This window comes from Oncorhynchus mykiss, chromosome 7 (genome assembly GCF_013265735.2).
Source record: "Oncorhynchus mykiss isolate Arlee chromosome 7, USDA_OmykA_1.1, whole genome shotgun sequence".
NCBI classification, from domain to species: domain Eukaryota; kingdom Metazoa; phylum Chordata; class Actinopteri; order Salmoniformes; family Salmonidae; genus Oncorhynchus; species Oncorhynchus mykiss.
In genome coordinates this window covers 87,804,931-87,826,298 of record NC_048571.1, presented here as the reverse complement: position 1 = coordinate 87,826,298, position 21,368 = coordinate 87,804,931, and the positions used below count along the sequence as shown (strand labels likewise).

General features: G+C 44.5%; 1 protein-coding gene across 16 annotated transcripts in view; it reads left to right on the top strand.

The window, feature by feature from the left end:
* slmapa (sarcolemma associated protein a) overlaps nt 1-9,268 on the top strand; it is a 136,997-nt gene extending 127,729 nt beyond the window's left edge. For 14 of the 16 annotated variants that reach the window (XM_036984317.1, XM_036984313.1, XM_036984314.1 and 11 more), the window contains one exon: nt 7,200-9,268. In XM_036984317.1, coding sequence (XP_036840212.1) covers nt 7,200-7,292 — 93 coding nt within the window. In that variant the 3' untranslated portion in view covers nt 7,293-9,268. Of the gene's footprint in view, nt 1-1,781; nt 1,870-7,199 lie in introns of all 16 variants that reach the window. The other 2 variants (XM_036984310.1, XM_036984326.1) reach the window with 1 other exon arrangement.
* The last annotated feature ends 12,100 nt before the right edge of the window (nt 9,269-21,368 follow it).

Below are 21,368 nucleotides of genomic sequence, written 5' to 3'. Positions count from 1 at the left end.
ATCAGACCAGAGGACATATCTCCAAAAAGTACGATCTTTGTCCCCATGTGCAGTTGCAAACCGTAGTCTGGCTTTGCATGCTATTGTTTGTACAGATGACCGTGGTACCTTCAGGTGTTTGGAAATTGTTCCCAAGGATGAACCAGACTTGTGGAGGTCTGGACTTGTAGCTGATTTCTTTTGATTTTCCCGTGATGTCAAGCAAAGAGGCACAGAGTGGTTGAAAAACGAGTTTTAATGACTCCAACCTAAGTGTATGTAAACTTCCGACTTCAACTTTATCTATACCTGTGTGTTCAGCTTCTAGATGTGGTGTGACATGTATCTATCTATACCTGTGTTCAACTACTAGATGTGGTGTGACATGTATCTATCTATACCTGTGTTCAACTACTAGATGTATCGTCCTCCTGCCCCATCATCCTCCTGCCTTCTGCCCTTTCCTCCTATCCTCCTCTCCTTCTGCCCTATCCTCCTCTCCTCCTCTCCTTCTGCCCTATCCTCCTCTCCTTCTGCCCTATTCTCCTATCCTCCTCTCCTTCTGCCCCATCCTCCTCTCCTTCTGCCCTATCCTCCTCTCCTTCTGCCATATCCTCCTATCCTCCTCTCCTTCTGCCCTATCCTCCTCCTTCTGCCCTATCCTCCTCTCCTTCTGCCCTATCCTCCTCTCCTTCTGCCCTATCCTCCTCTCCTTCTGCCCTATCCTACTATCCTCCTCTCCTTCTGCCCTATCCTTCTATCCTCCTCTCCTTCTGCCCTATCCTCCTCTCCTCCTCTCCTTCTGCCCTATCCTCCTCTCCTTCTGCCCTATTCTCCTATCCTCCTCTCCTTCTGCCCTATCCTCCTTCTGCCCTATCCTCCTCCTCTCCTTCTGCCCTATCCTCCTTCTGCCCTATCCTCCTCTCCTTCTGCCCTATCCTCCTCTCCTTCTGCCATATCCTCCTCTCCTTCTGCCCTATCCTCCTCTCCTTCTGCCCTATCCTACTATCCTCCTCTCCTTCTGCCCTATCCTACTATCCTCCTCTCCTTCTGCCCTATCCTTCTATCCTCCTCTCCTTCTGCCCTATCCTTCTATCCTCCTCTCCTTCTGCCCTATCCTTCTATCCTCCTCTCCTTCTGCCCTATCCTCCTCTCCTTTTGCCCTGTCCTCCTCTCCTTCTGCCCTGTCCTCCTCTCCTTCTGTCCTATCCTCCTCTCCTTCTGTCCTATCCTCCTTCTGTCCTATCCTCCTTCTGCCCTATCCTCCTCTCCTTCTGCCCTATCCTCCCATCCTCCTCTCCTTCTGCCCTATCCTCCCATCCTCCTCTCCTTCTGCCCTATCCTCCTTCTGCCCTATCCTCCTCTCCTATCCTCCTTCTGCCCTATCCTCCTATCCTCCTTCTGCCCTATCCTCCTTTCCTTCTGCCCTATCCGCCTTCTGCCCTATCCGCCTTCTGCCCTATCCACCTTCTGCCCTATCCGCCTTCTGCCCTAACCTCCTCTCCTTCTGCCCTCTCCTTCTGCCCTATCCCCCTATCCTCCTTCTGACCTATCCCCCTATCCTCCTTCTGCCCTGTCCTCCTTTCCTTCTGCCCTGTCCTCCTCCTCCCCTATCCCCCCTTCCCTCTCAGTCCTCCTCTTGGGTTGATTCTAGAAGTTAATCCAACTGGCCCCTCCCTTCAGTTTTCTGTTTATTTATTCATTTAGATTATTTTCCCATTTATTGATTTAGTTTTGATGAGTTTATAACAATTTATTATTCTATTTGATTATTGTCTCTGATTGATCCCTCCCTCCTTTAGCCATCCATATTGCAGCCTGTCCAAGCCATTTTCATCAGCCTTATCCTGGCCTTGCTGTATTGGTGCTTCAGCCAGTTGTGGTAGAAAGGTACACCCGACGTTCTGTTGAGTTGGTGTCGTCTCTCACCTGTTGTCTTCATCATCATCTCTAACTCTACAGTGCATGGCTATCATTCATTGAACCACTCCTCCTGCAGCTGCACCAACACTGGGGAGAACTAAACACCAACACTGGGGAGAACTAGCACTAAACACAAACACTGGGGAGAACTAGCACTAAACACAAACACTGGGGAGAACTAGCACTAAACACAAACACTGGGGAGAACTAACACTGGGGAGAACTAACACTGGGGAGAACTAACACTGGGGAGGACCAACACTGGGGAGGACCAACACTGGGGAGGACCAACACTGGGGAGAACTAACACTGGGGAGAACTAACACTGGGGAGAACTAACACTGGGGAGAACTAGCACTAAACACAAACACTGGGGAGAACTAACACTGGGGAGAACTAACACTGGGGAGAACTAACACTGGGGAGAACTAACACTGGGGAGGACCAACACTGGGGAGGACCAACACTGGGGAGGAACAACACTGGGGAGGAACAACACTAAACACCAACACTGGGGAGGACTAACACTAAACCTGGGTCAATTCTGGTTCTGAAGGACCGAAATCCTGAAACAGTTCTGAGTTTGTTTCTACCTGGTAGTTAATGTCCCACGCTCACCAGGTCTGCGTTTACACAGACCGCTTAATAACTGATATTATTAGTCCAAAGATCAGAATTGGGCTGCCTGTGTAAACACAGCCCTATTGACCCAGGTCTGAACCAGTCTGATGGAAGAAGATACAAATGAAAAGTGTTTTGGCACTCCAGGACCTGAGTTGGAACGGCCCTGCGCTACACAAACCTATCTAAATATTATTATTAGTTTAGACCAGGGGGAAGACAACCCTGTTCCTGGAGTGATGCCAATACTGCAGGGTTTTGTTCCAACTAGGCACCACGTCTGACCAACTGAGCTAACTGATCAGTTCAGCGATCAACTAAATTTAAACACACCTGGTTTTCCATGATGGTTAAATCAAAAACATGAAGTGGATACGGCACTCCAGGATCAGGGATGACCTACCCTTGGTCTCTGTCCAGTCAGTCTCCTACTGCACTGTTTCCCAGCTCCGGTCTTCCAGTACCCCCAACACTACATATTTTCGTTGTGGCCCCGGATGAGCACACCTGATGTTGGGAAACACTGTTCGACTAATGCAGTCATTGAAGCCTGCCGTACTTCTTGCTGGGATCACTAGCTCACCAAGGCTAATTCTGGGGGATTGTTTCACCTTTTCACTTATTTTGGAACAATTTTTCTCATTATTGCTTTATGACCATACTTTATGACCAGCATACTTAATGTACTTTATGACCAGAATAATTAATGTACTTTATGACCAGAATAATTAATGTACTTTATGACCAGAATACTTAATGTACTTTATGACCAGAATACTTAATGTACTTTATGACCAGCATACTTAATGTACTTTATGACCAGAATACTTAATGTACTTTATGACCAGCATACTTAATGTACTTTATGACCAGCATACTTAATGTACTTTATGACCAGAATAATTAATGTACTTTATGACCAGAATAATTAATGTACTTTATGACCAGCATACTTAATGTACTTTATGACCAGCATACTTAATGTACTTTATGACCAGCATACTTAATGTACTTTATGACCAGAATACTTAATGTACTTTATGACCAGCATACTTAATGTACTTTATGACCAGCATACTTAATGTACTTTATGACCAGAATAATTAATGTACTTTATGACCAGAATAATTAATGTACTTTATGACCAGCATACTTAATGTACTTTATGACCAGCATACTTAATGTACTTTATGACCAGCATACTTAATGTACTTTATGACCATCATACCCTATGACCATCATACCCTATGTCCATCATACCCTATGACTGTCGTGTTTTATGGCCATCATACCCTATGTCCATCGTGCTCTATGACCGTCGAGCTTTAAGACCATCATACCCTATGGCCATCATACCCTATGACCGTCGCGTTTTATGACCATCATACCTTATGGCCATCATACCCTATGACCGTCGCGTTTTATGACCATCATACCCTATGACTGTCGCGCTTTATGGCCATCATACCCTATGACTGTCGCGTTTTATGTCCATCATACCCTATGACTGTCAAGTTTTATGTCCATCATACCCTATGACCATCACCCTATGACCGTCGCTCTTTATGTCCATCATACCCTATGACCATCATACCCTATGACCGTCGCTCTTTATGACCATCATACCCTATGACCATCATACCCTATGACTGTCGCGTTTTATGACCCTCATACCCTATGACCATCATACCCTATGACCGTCGCTCTTTATGACCATCATACCCTATGGCCATCATACCCTATGACTGTCGCGTTTTATGTCCATCATACCCTATGACTGTCGCGTTTTATGTCCATCATACCCTATGACTGTCGCGTTTTATGTCCATCATACCCTATGACTGTCGCGTTTTATGTCCATCATACCCTATGACTGTCGAGTTTTATGTCCATCATACCCTATGACCATCATACCCTATGACCGTCGCTCTTTATGTCCATCATACCCTATGACCATCATACCCTATGACCGTCGCTCTTTATGACCATCATACTCTATGACCATCATACCCTATGGCCATCATACCCTATGGCCATCATACCCTATGGCCATCATACCCTATGACCATCATACCCTATGACCATCATACTCTATGACCATCATACTCTATGACCATCATACCCTATGACTGTCGCGTTTTATGACCCTCATACCTTATGACCGTCGCGTTTTATGGCCATCATACCCTATGACCGTCACGTTTTATGGCCATCATACCCTATGTCTGTCGCGTTTTATGACCATCATACCCTATGGCCATTATACCCTATGGCCATTATACCCTATGGCCATTATACCCTATGGCCATCATACCCTATGGCCATCATACCCTATGGCCATCATACCCTATGACTGTCGCGCTTTATGACCATCATACCCTATGACTGTCGCGTTTTATGGCCATCATACCCTATGGCCATCATACCCTATGACCATCATACCCTATGACTGTCGCGCTTTATGTCCATCATACCCTATGACCATATCTCTCTCCCTCTCGTGCTCTATGACCATCGTGCTCTATGCCCGTCGCTCTATGACCATCGTGCTCTATGCCCGTCGCTCTATGACCATCGTGCTCTATGCCCGTCGCTCTATGACCATCGTGCTCTATGACCATCGTGCTCTATGACCATCAAGCTCTATGCCCGTCGCTCTATGACCATCGTGCTCTATGACCATCGTGCTCTATGACCATCGTGCTCTATGCCCGTCGCTCTATGACCATCGTGCTCTATGCCCGTCGCTCTATGACCATCGTGCTCTATGACCATCGTGCTCTATGACCATCGTGCTCTATGCCCGTCGCTCTATGACCATCGTGCTCTATGCCCGTCGTGCTCTATGCCCGTCGCTCTATGACCATCGTGCTCTATGCCCGTCGCTCTATGACCATCGTGCTCTATGCCCGTCGCTCTATGACCATCGTGCTCTATGCCCGTCGCTCTATGACCATCGTGCTCTATGCCCGTCGTGCTCTATGCCCGTCGCTCTATGACCATCGTGCTCTATGCCCGTCGCTCTATGACCATCGTGCTCTATGCCCGTCGCTCTATGACCATCGTGCTCTATGACCATCGTGCTCTATGCCCGTCGCTCTATGACCATCGTGCTCTATGACCATCGTGCTCTATGCCCATCGCTCTATGACCATCGTGCTCTATGACCATCGTGCTCTATGCCCGTCGCTCTATGACCATCGTGTTCTATGACCATCGTGCTCTATGACCATCGTGCTCTATGCCCGTCGCTCTATGACCATCGTGCTCTATGCCCGTCGCTCTATGACCATCGTGCTCTATGACCATCGTGCTCTATGCCCGTCGCTCTATGACCATCGTGCTCTATGACCATCGTGCTCTATGCCCGTCGCTCTATGACCATCGTGCTCTATGCCCGTCGCTCTATGACCATCGTGCTCTATGACCATCGTGCTCTATGCCCGTCGCTCTATGACCATCGTGCTCTATGACCATCGTGCTCTATGACCATCGTGCTCTATGCCCGTCGCTCTATGACCATCGTGCTCTATGACCATCGTGCTCTATGCCCGTCGCTCTATGACCATCGTGCTCTATGACCATCGTGCTCTATGACCATCGTGCTCTATGCCCGTCGCTCTATGACCATCGTGCTCTATGACCATCGTGCTCTATGCCCGTCGTGCTCTATGCCCGTCGCTCTATGACCATCGTGCTCTATGCCCGTCGCTCTATGACCATCGTGCTCTATGCCCGTCGCTCTATGACCATCGTGCTCTATGACCATCGTGCTCTATGACCATCGTGCTCTATGACCATCGTGCTCTATGACCATCGTGCTCTATGACCATCGTGCTCTATGACCATCGTGCTCTATGCCCATCGTGCTCTATGACCATCGTGCTCTATGCCCGTCGCTCTATGACCATCGTGCTCTATGACCATCGTGCTCTATGACCATCGTGCTCTATGACCATCGTGCTCTATGCCCGTCGCTCTATGACCATCATGCTCTATGACCATCGTGCTCTATGCCCGTCGCTCTATGACCATCGTGCTTTATGACCATCGTGCTCTATGACCATCGTGCTCTATGACCATCGTGCTCTATGACCATCGTGCTCTATGACCATCGTGCTCTATGCCCGTCGCTCTATGACCATCGTGCTCTATGACCATCGTGCTCTATGACCATCGTGCTCTATGACCATCGTGCTCTATGCCCGTCGCTCTATGACCATCGTGCTCTATGCCCGTCGTGCTTTTGCAGCTTAAAATGTCTTCTTCTTCCTTTTTATGTTAATGAACGTGTATTTGTGTCATTGTTTCCTCAGAACAGGAAGGTCCTGTTTGTTTTCCATATTCCATATTTTTCTCCCGTGAGGTATCTCAACTGGCTGACTCCCAGGGAATCTTTCACTTGCATGCTTCTCTCTATCTCTCACTTTCCTCCACCTGACCAGTGTAGGCTAGCTGATGGCCTGGACTTCAACTCTAACTCCCTCTCTGTATCTCTCTCCGTCTCTGTATCTCTCTCCGTCTCTGTATCTCTCTCCCTCTCTGTATCTCTCTCCCTCTCTGTATCTCTCTCCCTCTCTGTATCTCTCTCCCTCTCTGTATCTCTCTCCCTCTCTGTATCTCTCTCCCTCTCTGTATCTCTCTCTGTGTCTCTCTCTCTCTGTCTCTCCTTGCAGATTGGTTGGAGCCCCTGGATACCAGTGGTAGCAGTGATGGTAGCAGTGACAGCAGTGGTGCTTTACCACAACTCCAAGAGCACCTCGAACTGAGGAGGCAGCGACCTATATAACCACACCTCCTGTACCACCTCTACCTGTCTACCAGGCCTGCCCTGGCCTCCACTCCTCCCTCCACACCCCAACCTCCAGCCCACCTTGCCCTCTCTCCACACCCCAACCTCCTGCCCACCTTGCCCTCCCTCAACACCCCAACCTCCCGCCCTTATAGCCTCCTGATCGATCCTCCAGGGCTGCTACCCCTTTGTCTCCTTGATTGATAGATGTATTAATTCATTAATTGATTACCTCCCGTCTGGTCTAGTAGTTCCCCCACATAAAGGCCCTCTGCTTTAAACTGTACAAAGTCAAACTGTATATATATATATATATATAGAGAGAGAGAGAGCGAGAGGAAAGATGAATACAATTAGTCATTTCTACCATAGATTAAATACTATATCAGCAGTTATTGTTTTCTGTAATCAGTTGGATGATGGGAATATTGGTCATTGTATTATTATCATTAAAGTGGCCTAAACTAGGCTTTGTTTTAGTTCTGATGGGTACCAAACCTTTCTTAATTTCTTTGGGCTCCAGGTTGTTTTAGAGGAGTTGACTTCCTGTGTGGTTGGTTTACCATGTTGGGTTGTTCATGTGCTATTACAAATATGGGTTTAATATTGAAGCCAAAATCATCAAAGTGATTATTTGCTAGGTTACATCCCTAATGGTCGAACCAGCATACTTATCCCTGTATGTTGCCCTGGGCAAAGGTACTGCACTATATAGGGAATAGGGTGCTGTTTTGGGAACGTCCGGCCTTCATGAGGCACAAGGGGTTGTTAAGTGCCTATTGAAACTAACAGAGGAGTCGGTTTGAACTTTCTAGAAGCCATTTCTAAACAACTAAGTTATTGAAACCCATCTGGTGTGTGTAGGTAACTGGGTTTATACCGACATGTATCTCTGCTGAACTATTCCGTCTTGTTTTATTTGTGTATTGTAAAAAAAAATAAGAATAATAACAATGGACAAAATATTCATCATGTTTAAAACAACACTACAGAACTTGTTATTCGGATGTGATACTAGATGAGTTTTGGTAACTTTGGAGATATGTTGAGTTGAGCACAGTTTATTTGGCCTCTGGTTTTAGCCACAAGAAGACATTATGGGCACAACCCCCTTCAGTTGATCCATGTTGTTGAAGGCTGTAGTGGACTGGACCAGTAAGTAGTCTGTCTGTCTCTAAACTCTAGCCTGCTAACTCTGGGTTCTTGGCCCATGTGCAGATGGTAACCTACCCAGGGCAAACTCCGAACCTTATACGGTATGACGTGATTAATCTGTTGTAAAAAAAAATACAAATAAAACATTTAATATGGGCTATGATGGGACCAGAGTTTTTCCATCGGGTCAAATGGGTTGAAGAACAACTCCTGGCCTTGGGAGTATGAAAATCTGTCAAACTGTAGCAACCTTGTAGTTGTTCGTATGAATTATATTTTAAAGAAGGGGGGGGGGGGTTCCTACTGTGTACACAGAGAAGGCAACATGATTGGACGATAAGACTCACATAGGGCTGAGCTTGCTATATGCAGGTTTGCATCGTGTGGGTCTTTCCCTATGCAACTGTAGGCGTAATGAAAATGTACCTCAGTCTTGTCAGCTTTTGTTTATATTGATTCATTCCAGTCTAGGTAGCCTAGTCGGCCCAAGTTTGAATGTAAACTAAATTTGATCCCATTCACATGTTCTCAGAAACAAAACGGGCTATAAATACAGAATGTTACTGCTTCACCTACCCTGGCCAGAGTGACTGGGCACAGTAGGCTAGACTGCAGCTGTCAGTAACCAACAGTTGATCAGACTGAGATCGCTAATGTCAGATCGCTGATGTTTAGTTGTTTAGGCTACTACATTTATGGAAGTGGTTGTTTTTTGTGTTTTTTTTTTTTTGCTTGTTTCTGTCGAGAGTGATGTGTTATCATGCTTGCTAAATAAATACTGGAGGAAAGTGGAAAGCACACCTTGAGCTTTGTGCCTGGCCTGCACTTCCTGCGATTTCTGTGAATCTGATTGGTCAAGACACGCAAAGAGCCTGCAGCAGCACTCCGATGTGAAGGACAGACATTTTTTTGTTTTGTACAATTTGACAAATCGTGAGACAAATCGGTCTAAAATTTTTATCTAACTATATCCAAAGTGGTGTTAAGAGTAAAATGTGGTGCCTCACCTGATTTGAAAAGGATGTGCCCTCATGTTTACCCATGTCTATGGTTCTAGTCCCAGACCCTGCCCATATGGTTCTAGTCCCTCTGTATTTTATGGGTTCTAGTCCCAAACCCTGCCCAGGTCTATGGTTCTAGTCCCAGACCCTGCCCATATGGTTCTAGTCCCTCTGTATTTTATGGGTTCTAGTCCCAGACCCTGCCCATGTCTATGGTTCTAGTCCCAGACCCTGCCCATGTCTATGGTTCTAGTCCCAGACCCTGCCCATGTCTATGGTTCTAGTCCCAGACCCTGCCCATGTCTATGGTTCTAGTCCCAGGCCCTGCCCATGTCTATGGTTCTAGTCCCAGACCCTGCCCATGTCTATGGTTCTAGTCTCAGACCCTGCCCATGTCTATGGTTCTAGTCCCTCTGTATTTTATGGGTTCTAGTCCCAAACCCTGCCCATGTCTATGGTTCTAGTCCCAAACCCTGCCCATATGGTTCTAGTCCCTCTGTATTTTATGGGTTCTAGTCCCAGACCCTGCCCATGTCTATGGTTCTAGTCCCAGACCCTGCCCATGTCTATGGTTCTAGTCCCAGACCCTGCCCATGTCTATGGTTCTAGTCCCAGACCCTGCCCATGTCTATGGTTCTAGTCCCAGACCCTGCCCATGTCTATGGTTCTAGTCCCAGACCCTGCCCATGTCTATGGTTCTAGTCTCAGACCCTGCCCATGTCTATGGTTCTAGGCCCTCTCTACTTTATGGGTTCTAGTCCCCAGGCCCAAGCGCACAGTATGTTTTGGGTTCTAGTCCCATACCAGTATGTTAATGGTTGTATTCCCAGCCAGCCAGAAATACCTCTGTACCACAGATCACTACTCCAAAATCACCTGAGGATGAATCTGCTGCCTTACCTGTCTGTGACATGGAGTTCCCCGTCTCTCACCTCCAGACTGAATCTGGAGCAGAAAGCTATGAACATGTCAGACTGGTTGGTTTGGCATTATTTGTTATCCTACCACTAAGCACAGTGATGTTCACTACCAGTCCAGTGCGGTTTATAAAGAGGTTGAAAGGTCCGAGGTTAACCTGGGCGTTGTGTTTTGAGACTGGATCAATGTGAATCAGGGAAACAATCAACATGAAGAAAGAAGGAAAGTTTAAGGTTTTACTTTTGTGTGTGTTTGATGCCTAGTCTGGTTAAAACAGACAGAATGCTGGCATCACCATTAAGCTCCCCGATTCAGTGTGGCTATACCAGGATCATACAGAGTTTACTGGCTTTGCAAAACAGCTATTCATCGTATTTCACTGTGTCAATACATGTCAATGCCCCCGATTTAAACCCTATCCTGTGACACCACCACCTGAACACAGGACTGGACCATACAGGAGACACCAGGAAGGAGGAGGAGGATAAAATCAGTCCAGCCAGCCAGCGGGACACCTTGAACTACAACCGTGTTATTCACGCATCACACAGTGACATCACACCGTGACTGTGTTTCACATCACAAGGCCTCGCATCGATCATCATCTGAAGGACACGATAACAATTCCCTTTTTCACGCTTTCCAAATGTGATGTTTATCGCTAGAATGTGTAAAATAAGAATGCAGTCTCATGTCACCCACAGTATGTGTTTTGGATACACAGTGAGCTCCAAAAGCAGTGGAACACTTGTTGTTGTTTTGGTTCTGTGCTCCGGCACTTTAGATTTTAAATGATACAATGACTATGAGGTCAAAGTGCAGACTGTCAGCTTTAATATGAGGGTATTGTCATCCATATCGGGTGAACCGTTTAGAAATGACATCACTTTTTGTACATATCCCTCCTTTTAGTAGGACCAAAAGTATTGGGGGAAATTTCACTGTGTATTAAAGTAATCAACTTTAGTATTTGGTCCCATATTCATAGCAGATACTGATTACATCAAGCTTGTGACTCTACACACTCATTGGAAGCATTAGCTGTTTGTTTTGGTTGTGTTTCACATTATTTTTGTGCCCAATAGAAATGAGATGATAAATAATGTATTGTGTCATTGGAGTCACTTTTATTGTAAATAGGAATATAATTTCTTTCTCCATACTAATACATTCATGTGGACGCTACCATGATTTAGGATAATCCTGAATGAATTCTGAATGAGAGAAATGTTGAGGCACAAATATAGCCCCAAGACATGCTAACCTCTCAACGAACCGCAAATTCATCCATCCGGTATGTAGCGTCACCAGCTTGATGTCGTCGTTGCCTGCTAGGAATAATGGGACCAAATACTACCTTCTGACTACGTTAATACACATATAAGTGAGATTGTCCCAATACTTTCAATCCCCCATTTTAGGGGACCACGTCCAAAAAGTGAAGAAATTTCAGCTGAATTAAATGAAAATACCCTCAAATTTAAAGCTGACAGTCTGCACTTTGACCTCAGGCGTTGTATCTTTTCAAAGTGTGCTGGAGTTTGAGCCAAAACAACTAAATGTTGGACTGCTTTTTTTTGTTTGTTTGTTCACTGTGTGTTTGTGTAAATATACATTCTCGACAACACAAAATAAAAGTTGATACTAAGTGATATTGGTCACATCATCCAACCTGCCGCTTGAGCTGATTTTCTGTAGGATGGGTGGGTGAGTCTGTGTGGGCCTATCGATAACACACTCGGCCCCTCCCAAATGGCACCCTATTCCCTATCTAGTGTACTACTGTTAGTGCACTATATAGGGATGTGGGTTTCGATCATTTTCAGTTTAATCAGTCATTGTTGGCGTTTTGTTATTTGGGTTTATTTCAGTCGTCGCTTTTGGCTAAAAATCAATTGGTACATAAAACATGTACACCACCCACTTTGCAGTTTAATAACATAATCACATAATTAACATCTAGTTTTCATATATTTAGATGTTTCATGATAAAAACTGATTAAAGTCTCAGAATGCATGTTTTTATTCAGCTTAATTCTTGTACTTCCTGACCGACCAACGGGAATCCAGTAATTTGGGTCATCTGAAAATAGTTTGCATCAAATCATTTTATCACCAGTTTTATTAGACTACTCAAAGAGTTACCGAAGAGTACAAACTGAGTATAGTTTGGTAAAGTACTGAAGTTTATACAACCAACACAGGGAAGGTCAGAATGTCTACACGATTGTTACTGAATCATATCATACTGAATTATTTGTACAATTTATTCAAACATTTTGTTAGAAGAAAATCGTTTATCATGTTTAATATTATTGTTTTTTTACAATTAATACATTGTTTAACACCCCCCCCTGTGGGACAGTTGAGCTAACGTAGGCTAATGTGATTAGCCTGAGGTTGTAAGTAACAAGAACATTTCCCAGGACATAGACATGTCTGATATTGGCAGAAAGCTTCAATTATTGTTAATCTAACTGCACGGTCCAATTTACAGTAGCTATTACAGTGAAATAATACCATGATAATGTTTGAGGAGAGTGCACAACAAATTTTATCACAGCAACTGGTTTGATATATTCCCCTCTGAAAGTAAATGATGTTCTTGCATTCAGCAATCTGGCTCTGATTTGTCATCCTGAGGGTCCCAGAGATAAAAATATAGCATAGTTTTGTTCAATAAAATAAAAGTCAGATTTGGGTATGTCATTGTAGGTCCTGAGCTACAGGAAGTTAGATTTGGGTATGTCATTGTAGGTCCTGAGCTACAGGAAGTCAGATTTGGGTACGTCATTGTAGGTCCTGAGCTACAGGAAGTCAGATTTGGGGATGTCATTGTAGGTCCTGAGCTACAGGAAGTCAGATTTGGGGATGTCATTGTAGGTCCTGAGCTACAGGAAGTTAGATTTGGGTATGTCATTGTAGGTCCTGAGCTACAGGAAGTCAGATTTGGGTACGTCATTGTAGGTCCTGAGCTACAGGAAGTCAGATTTGGGGATGTCATTGTAGGTCCTGAGCTACAGGCAGTTAGATTTGGGTATGTCATTTTAGGTCCTGAGCTACAGGAAGTCAGATTTGGGTATGTCATTGTAGGTCCTGAGCTACAGGCAGTCAGATTTGGGGATGTCATTGTAGGTCCTGAGCTACAGGAAGTCAGATTTGGGGATGTCATTGTAGGTCCTGAGCTACAGGAAGTCAGGTTTGGGTATGTCATTGTAGGTCCTGAGCTACAGGAATTCAGATTTGGGTATGTCATTGTAGGTCCTGAGCTACAGGCAGTTAGATTTGGGTGTGTCATTGTAGGTCCTGAGCTACAGGCAGTTAGATTTGGGTATGTCATTTTAGGCGGAAATTGAGAGAGAAAAAAGGGTCCGATCCTTAAGATGTTCAAATTCTATCTTGTAAAGAAATTGAACGTTATACTAGAGTTTACGGAGTACATGAAAGTATTTGCAGTAGTGTGTTGTGCATGAGTTACATAAAACAACTGTACTTTCCTGCATGTCTGTCATTGTGACTCATATAGTCATGTGTTGTTGTCTTGTCTGTCATTGTGACTCATATAGTCATGTGTTGTTGTCTTGTCTGTCGTTGTGACTCATATAGTCATGTGTTGTTGTCTTGTCTGTCATTGTGACTCATATAGTCATGTGTTGTTGTCTTGTCTGTCATTGTGACTCATATAGTCATGTGTTGTTGTCTTGTCTGTCGTTGTGACTCATATAGTCATGTGTTGTTGTCTTGTCTGTCATTGTGACTCATATAGTCATGTGTTGTTGTCTTGTCTGTCATTGTGACTCATATAGTCATGTGTTTTTGACTTGTCTGTCATTGTGACTCATATAGTCATGTGTTTTGACTTGTCTGTCATTTAGGGTTAGTTAGGTCAGTGTCAGCATTTAGGGTTAGTTAGGTCAGTGTCAGCATTTAGGGTTAGTTAGGTCAGTGTCAGCATTTAGGGTTAGTTAGGTCAGTGTCAGCATTTAGGGTTAGTTAGGTCAGTGTTAAATAGCGCTCATTTTAGACGAGTATGACGAATGGTTTAGAAATGTGGGAGTTATGATTTAATAAATAGTTTATTACCGACAGTTTTTTGTTTTTTTTAAGTATTACTTAATCATTTTTACAGCATGAATCCAGCTCGTTGCTGCCTCGTGTTCCGTCCAGATTTACAACGAGGCTCGTTGCTGCCTCGTGTTCCGTCCAGATTTACAACGTGGCTCGTTGCTGCCTCGTGATCCGTCCAGATTTACAACGAGGCTCGTTGCTGCCTCGTGATCCGTCCAGCTTTACAACGAGGCTCGTTGCTGCCTCGTGTTCCGTCCAGATTTACAACGAGGCTCGTTGCTGCCTCGTGATCCGTCCAGATTTACAACGTGGCTCGTTGCTGCCTCGTGATCCGTCCAGATTTACAACGAGGCTCGTTGCTGCCTCGTGATCCGTCCAGATTTACGACGTGGCTCGTTGCTGCCTCGTGATCCGTCCAGATTTACGACGTGGCTCGTTGCTGCCTCGTGATCCGTCCAGATTTACGACGTGGCTCGTTGCTGCCTCGTGATCCGTCCAGATTTACGACGTGGCTCGTTGCTGCCTCGTGATCCGTCCAGATTTACGACGTGGCTCGTTGCTGCCTCGTGATCCGTCCAGATTTACGACGTGGCTCGTTGCTGCCTCGTGATCCGTCCAGATTTACAACGTGGCTTTTTAACTGCCCTCTGACTTCAGGTTAGTGTGAGTAACAACGAATAGACATGAAAGATGAACACACATGGATCAGGTCTGCCAACAATAGCAGCCTTCTGGGTTTTGACCCCTGACCCCTAATGTCCACTTAGTCACTAAATCCAGAACTCAAAATACCGGTATTGTTCTGGATCAATGCTGTTCTTAGTGGATGATGCTAACTGTAGCCTACTGTCTGTCATTCACTAATCTCTATAGAACCAAAAGGGTCTATCTAGTGTTCTCTAGAGGGGTCTGTCTGTAGTGTTGTCTAGAGGGGTCTGTCTGTAGTGTTGTCTAGAGGGGTCTGTCTGTAGTGTTGTCTAGAGAGGTCTGTCTGTAGTGTTGTCTAGAGGGGTCTGTCTGTAGTGTTGTCTAGAGGGGTCTGTCTGTAGTGTTGTCTAGAGGGGTCTGTCTGTAGTGTTGTCTAGAGAGGTCTGTCTGTAGTGTTGTCTAGAGGGGTCTGTCTGTAGTGTTGTCTAGAGAGGTCTGTCTGTAGTGTTGTCTAGAAGGGTCTGTCTGTAGTGTTGTCTCGGGGGGGTCTGTAGTGTTGTCTAGAGAGGTCTGTCTGTAGTGTTGTCTCGGGGGGTCTGTAGTTTTTTCTAGAAGGTTCTGTCTGTAGTGTTGTCTCGGGGGGGTCTGTAGTGTTGTCTGCCCCAGGACCGTGATCCCAGGCCTGTCCGGCTTCCCTCTGAGGAAACACTGCTGCTGGTTGATAGTGCGACTCATTACAGAAGTCGTCTTTGAGGACAGTCATGTCTTGTATTCAAAATGAGGATCATAAAAGAGGTTTCCCATGTTGCACTTCAACTGATATGACACACAGAGCCATGTAAGAATCAATGTGGCTCCCTTTAATGAACAACATGAGAGAGGCTGATTGCTAGGTTTAGTAACGAGAGGTGTAGTGATGTTAAGATGAGCTGTCTGTATGAGCTGACCACTCGAGACCCACTGGATCCTGGCCAGCAGGGGAGAAGACAGGAAGTACACTGTCACCGCCCTCCGAGTCAGCCCTGTAGCCATATCAACGCCCTTAGCCGTACAGACACACAGTTAAAATTCTGATATCGCTAACATCTCCATGAGCTCAATCGCCCTCATTCCCTTAAGGCAGACCTCGGTTCAAATAGAATCTGAAATATTGTTTGATTGAGCTGAAATAATTCTTGATTGAGCTGAAATAATTCTTGATTGAGCTTGCCTGGCACAATAGAATCAATAGAAGGAAAAAAACGTAAGTGCAAACCCTGCTCACTGTCACTACTGATGAGCTGTCTGTTCCTGACCACTGAGTGGATCCAACAGGAAGTTCTCCGTCACCGCCCTCAGTCTGCCCTGTAGCGATATCAATGCCCTGCGGCCTCCAGAATTCCAGACACACCTCCCTTAAAGCTACAGTCTGGGGATCGAAAAACAACAACGCGACTGCCCCGCCTCTTATTTTGGTATAAGTCTGAGAAATGCGATCCATTTAATGTAACCCCTCCAATAGTCACAGAGGCAATTATAAGGTCAACCATCAATGGTACTCCACCTCTTTTAAAGAACCGCTCAGTCCTCTTTTAAAGAACCGCTCAGTCCTCTTTTAAAGAACAGCTCAGTCCTTTTAAAGAACCGCTCAGTCCTCTTTTAAAGAACCGCTCAGTCCTCTTTTAAAGAACCGCTCAGTCCTCTTTTAAAGAACCGCTCAGTCCTCTTTTAAAGAACCGCTCAGTCCTCTTTTAAAGAACAGCTCAGTCCTCTTTTAAAGAACAGCTCAGTCCTTTTAAAGAACCGCTCAGTCCTCTTTTAAAGAACCGCTCAGTCCTCTTTTAAAGAACAGCTCAGTCCTTTTAAAGAACCGCTCAGTCCTCTTTTAAAGAACCGCTCAGTCCTCTTTTAAAGAACCGCTCAGTCCTCTTTTAAAGAACAGCTCAGTCCTTCTTTTAAAGAACCGCTCATTCCTCTTTTAAAGAACCGCTCATTCCTCTTTTAAAGAACCGCTCAGTCCTCTTTTAAAGAACCGCTCAGTCCTCTTTTAAAGAACCGCTCAGTCCTTCTTTTAAAGAACCGCTCATTCCTCTTTTAAAGAACCACTCATTCCTCTTTTAAAGAACCGCTCATTCCTCTTTTAAAGAACCGCTCAGTCCTTCTTTTAAAGAACCGCTCATTCCTCTTTTAAAGAACCGCTCATTCCTCTTTTAAAGAACCGCTCAGTCCTCTTTTAAAGAACCGCTCAGTCCTCTTTTAAAGAACCGCTCAGTCCTTCTTTTAAAGAACCGCTCATTCCTCTTTTAAAGAACCACTCATTCCTCTTTTAAAGAACCGCTCATTCCTCTTTTAAAGAACCGCTCATTCCTCTTTTAAAGAACCGCTCAGTCCTTCTTTTAAAGAACCGCTCAGTCCTCTTTTAAAGAACCGATCAGTCCTTCTTTTAAAGAACCGCTCAGTCCTTTTAAAGAACCGATCAGTCCTTTTAAAGAACCGCTCATTCCACTTTTAAAGAACCGCTCAGTCCTTTTAAAGAACCGATCAGTCCTTCTTTTAAAGAACCGCTCAGTCCTTTTAAAGAACCGATCAGTCCTTTTAAAGAACCGATCAGTCCTTCTTTTAAAGAACCGCTCAGTCCTTTTAAAGAACCGATCAGTCCTTCTAAAGAACCGCTCATTCCTCTTTTAAAGAACCGCTCATTCCTCTTTTAAAGAACCGCTCATTCCTCTTTTAAAGAACCGCTCATTCCTCTTTTAAAGAACCGCTCAGTCCTTCTTTTAAAGAACCGCTCATTCCTCTTTTAAAGAACCGCTCAGTCCTTCTTTTAAAGAACCGATCCCAGTCCTCCTGTAAAGAACCGATCCCAGTCCTCCTGTAAAGAACCGATCCCAGTCCTCCCGTAAATAACTGATCCCAGTCCTCCCGTAAATAACCGATCCCAGTCCTCCCGTAAAGAACTGATCCCAGTCCTCCTGTAAAGAACCGATCCCAGTCCTCCTGTAAAGAACCGATCCCAGTCCTCCCGTAAAGAACCGATCCCAGTCCTCCTGTAAAGAACCGATCCCAGTCCTCCCGTAAATAACCGATCCCAGTCCTCCCGTAAAGAACCGATCCCAGTCCTCCTGTAAAGAACCGATCCCAGTCCTCCCGTAAAGAACCGATCCCAGTCCTCCCGTAAAGAACCGATCCCAGTCCTCCCGTAAATAACCGATCCCAGTCCTCCTGTAAAGAACCGATCCCAGTCCTCCCGTAAATAACCGATCCCAGTCCTCCTGTAAAGAACCGATCCCAGTCCTCCTGTAAAGAACCGATCCCAGTCCTCTTTAAATGACCAAAATAACTCTTTGTATTCCCACTGCCCTGACTTTGAATGAGGACTCTTTTGCCAGTTCACTTCACCCATGTTGTGGTCCGAGTCCTGTTTGCATTCACATTATGTTAAGAAAGGAATCAAGATATCTTTCCAACATTCACTCAATGCATTCTGGGTTTTTACAAAGTGCAGGACAAGCTATTTCATCAGAATGTGTTATCAGACAGCTAGATATCCCTACTTACATTTTGGAAGTCAATAGATTGCATTTAGTTAATAATTGTAATCAGAAGATACTATTAACATGTAAATCTTATTGGTAACAGAATAAACAGAAGAATAACTGCAGATTCAATAATGCTGTAATTGAAAACTGTCCACCCAATGTAGACTACTGGTGGTTCTCACCAAATATGTTGTTTTATTCACAGTATTTAAATAAACCCAGAATAAACAGTAGACGAAGCTCTCTTAGCCTGTAGTTCAACATATTGCAAACAAATCATCTGAACTACAAAACTCCAAACATTTTAGAATTTTCACCTGCTCAGCATAATCTCTCTATTGGGGAACCAATGAGACGAGGGGAGACAGTGTTACAGTAGTCTAGTGGGAGGGGTTATATCAGTAGTCTAGTGGGAGGGGTTATGTCAGTAGTCTAGTGGGAGGGGTTATGTCAGTAGTCTAGTGGGAGGGGTTATGTCAGTAGTCTAGTGGGAGGGGTTATATCAGTAGTCTAGTGGGAGGGGTTATATCAGTAGTCTAGTGTGAGGGGTTATATCAGTAGTCTAGTGTGAGGGGTTATAGCAGTAGTCTAGTGTGAGGGGTTATATCAGTAGTCTAGTGTGAGGGGTTATATCAGTAGTCTAGTGTGAGGGGTTATATCAGTAGTCTAGTGTGAGGGGTTATATCAGTAGTCTAGTGTGAGGGGTTATATCAGTAGTCTAGTGTGAGGGGTTATATCAGTAGTCTAGCGTGAGGGGTTATATCAGTAGTCTAGTGTGAGGGGTTATATCAGTAGTCTAGTGTGAGGGGTTATATCAGTAGTCTAGCGTGAGGGGTTATATCAGTAGTCTAGCGGGAGGGGTTATATCAGTAGTCTAGTGTGAGGGGTTATATCAGTGGTCTAGCGTGAGGGGTTATATCAGTAGTCTAGTGTGAGGGGTTATATCAGTAGTCTAGTGTGAGGGGTTATATCAGTAGTCTAGTGTGAGGGGTTATATCAGTAGTCTAGCGTGAGGGGTTATATCAGTAGTCTAGTGTGAGGGGTTATATCAGTAGTCTAGTGTGAGGGGTTATATCAGTAGTCTAGCGTGAGGGGTTATATCAGTAGTCTAGCGGGAGGGGTTATATCAGTAGTCTAGTGTGAGGGGTTATATCAGTGGTCTAGCGTGAGGGGTTATATCAGTAGTCTAGTGTGAGGGGTTATATCAGTAGTCTAGTGTGAGGGGTTATATCAGTAGTCTAGTGTGAGGGGTTATATCAGTGGTCTAGCGTGAGGGGTTATATCAGTAGTCTAGTGTGAGGGGTTATATCAGTAGTCTAGTGTGAGGGGTTATATCAGTAGTCTAGTGTGAGGGGTTGTGTCAGTAGTTCATCCTATATAACTACTGCTGTCCACTTCATATGTATATACTGTATTCTAGTTCATCCTATATAAACTACTGCTGTCCACACCTTTTCTATTCATATACTGTCTATACTGTACATACACACCATCCTATATAACTACTGTCTATAGACATGCTAACCTCACACCATTACAATAACAGGGGAGGTTAGCATTTTATATCATAACCCCAAGACATGCTAACCTCTCATTACAATAACAGGGGAGGTTAGCATTTTATATCATACCCCCAAGACATGCTAACCTCTCACCATTACAATAACAGGTGAGGTTAGCATTTTATATCATACCCCCAAGACATGCTAACCTCTCACCATTACAATAACAGGGGAGGTTAGCATTTTATATCATACCCCCAAGACATGCTAACCTCTCACCATTACAATAACAGGGGAGGTTAGCATTTTATATCATACCCCCAAGACATACTAACCTCTCACCATTACAATAACAGGGGAGGTTAGCATTTTATATCATACACCCAAGACATGCTAACCTCTCATTACAATAACAGGGGAGGTTAGCATTTTATATCATACCCCCAAGACATGCTAACCTCTCACCATTACAATAACAGGGGAGGTTAGCATTTTATATCATACCCCAAGACATGCTAACCTCTCATTACAATAACAGGGGAGGTTAGCATTTTATATCATACCCCCATGACATGCTAACCTCTCACCATTACAATAACAGGGGAGGTTAGCATTTTATATCATACCCCCAAGACATGCTAACCTCTCACCATTATAATAACAGGGGAGGTTAGCATTTAATATCATACACCCAAGACATGCTAACCTCTAACCATTACAATAACAGGGGAGGTTAGCATTTTATATCATACCCCCAAGACATGCTAACCTCTCACCATTACAATAACAGGGGAGGTTAGCATTTTTTGGTAGGGTATGATATTCGTGTGTCTATCTTTCTCACTCATCATTATACACGCTTCATCCAGGATTATCCTAAATCATGGTAGCATCCACATGTAATGTATTAGTGTTTATAAAGGAATATCATTTCTATTTACAATAAAAGTGACTTCCAAAATGACAATATATTATTTATCATTCATTTCTACTGGGCACAATATCATCAACACAGCAACCCAAAACAAACAGCAAATGCAGCCAACGAGACTCAAGAGAGTCTTAATCAGTAGGTGCTCTGTACTTTAACACCGCAAGTGAATATCGCCCCAATACCTTTGATCACTTAAAATGGATGAACAAAAAAAGGTGCTGTAATTTCTACCCGGTTCACCTGATGTGGATTAAAATACCCTCAAATTAAAGCTGATTTGTCTGCACTGTGACCTCATAGTCATTGTAT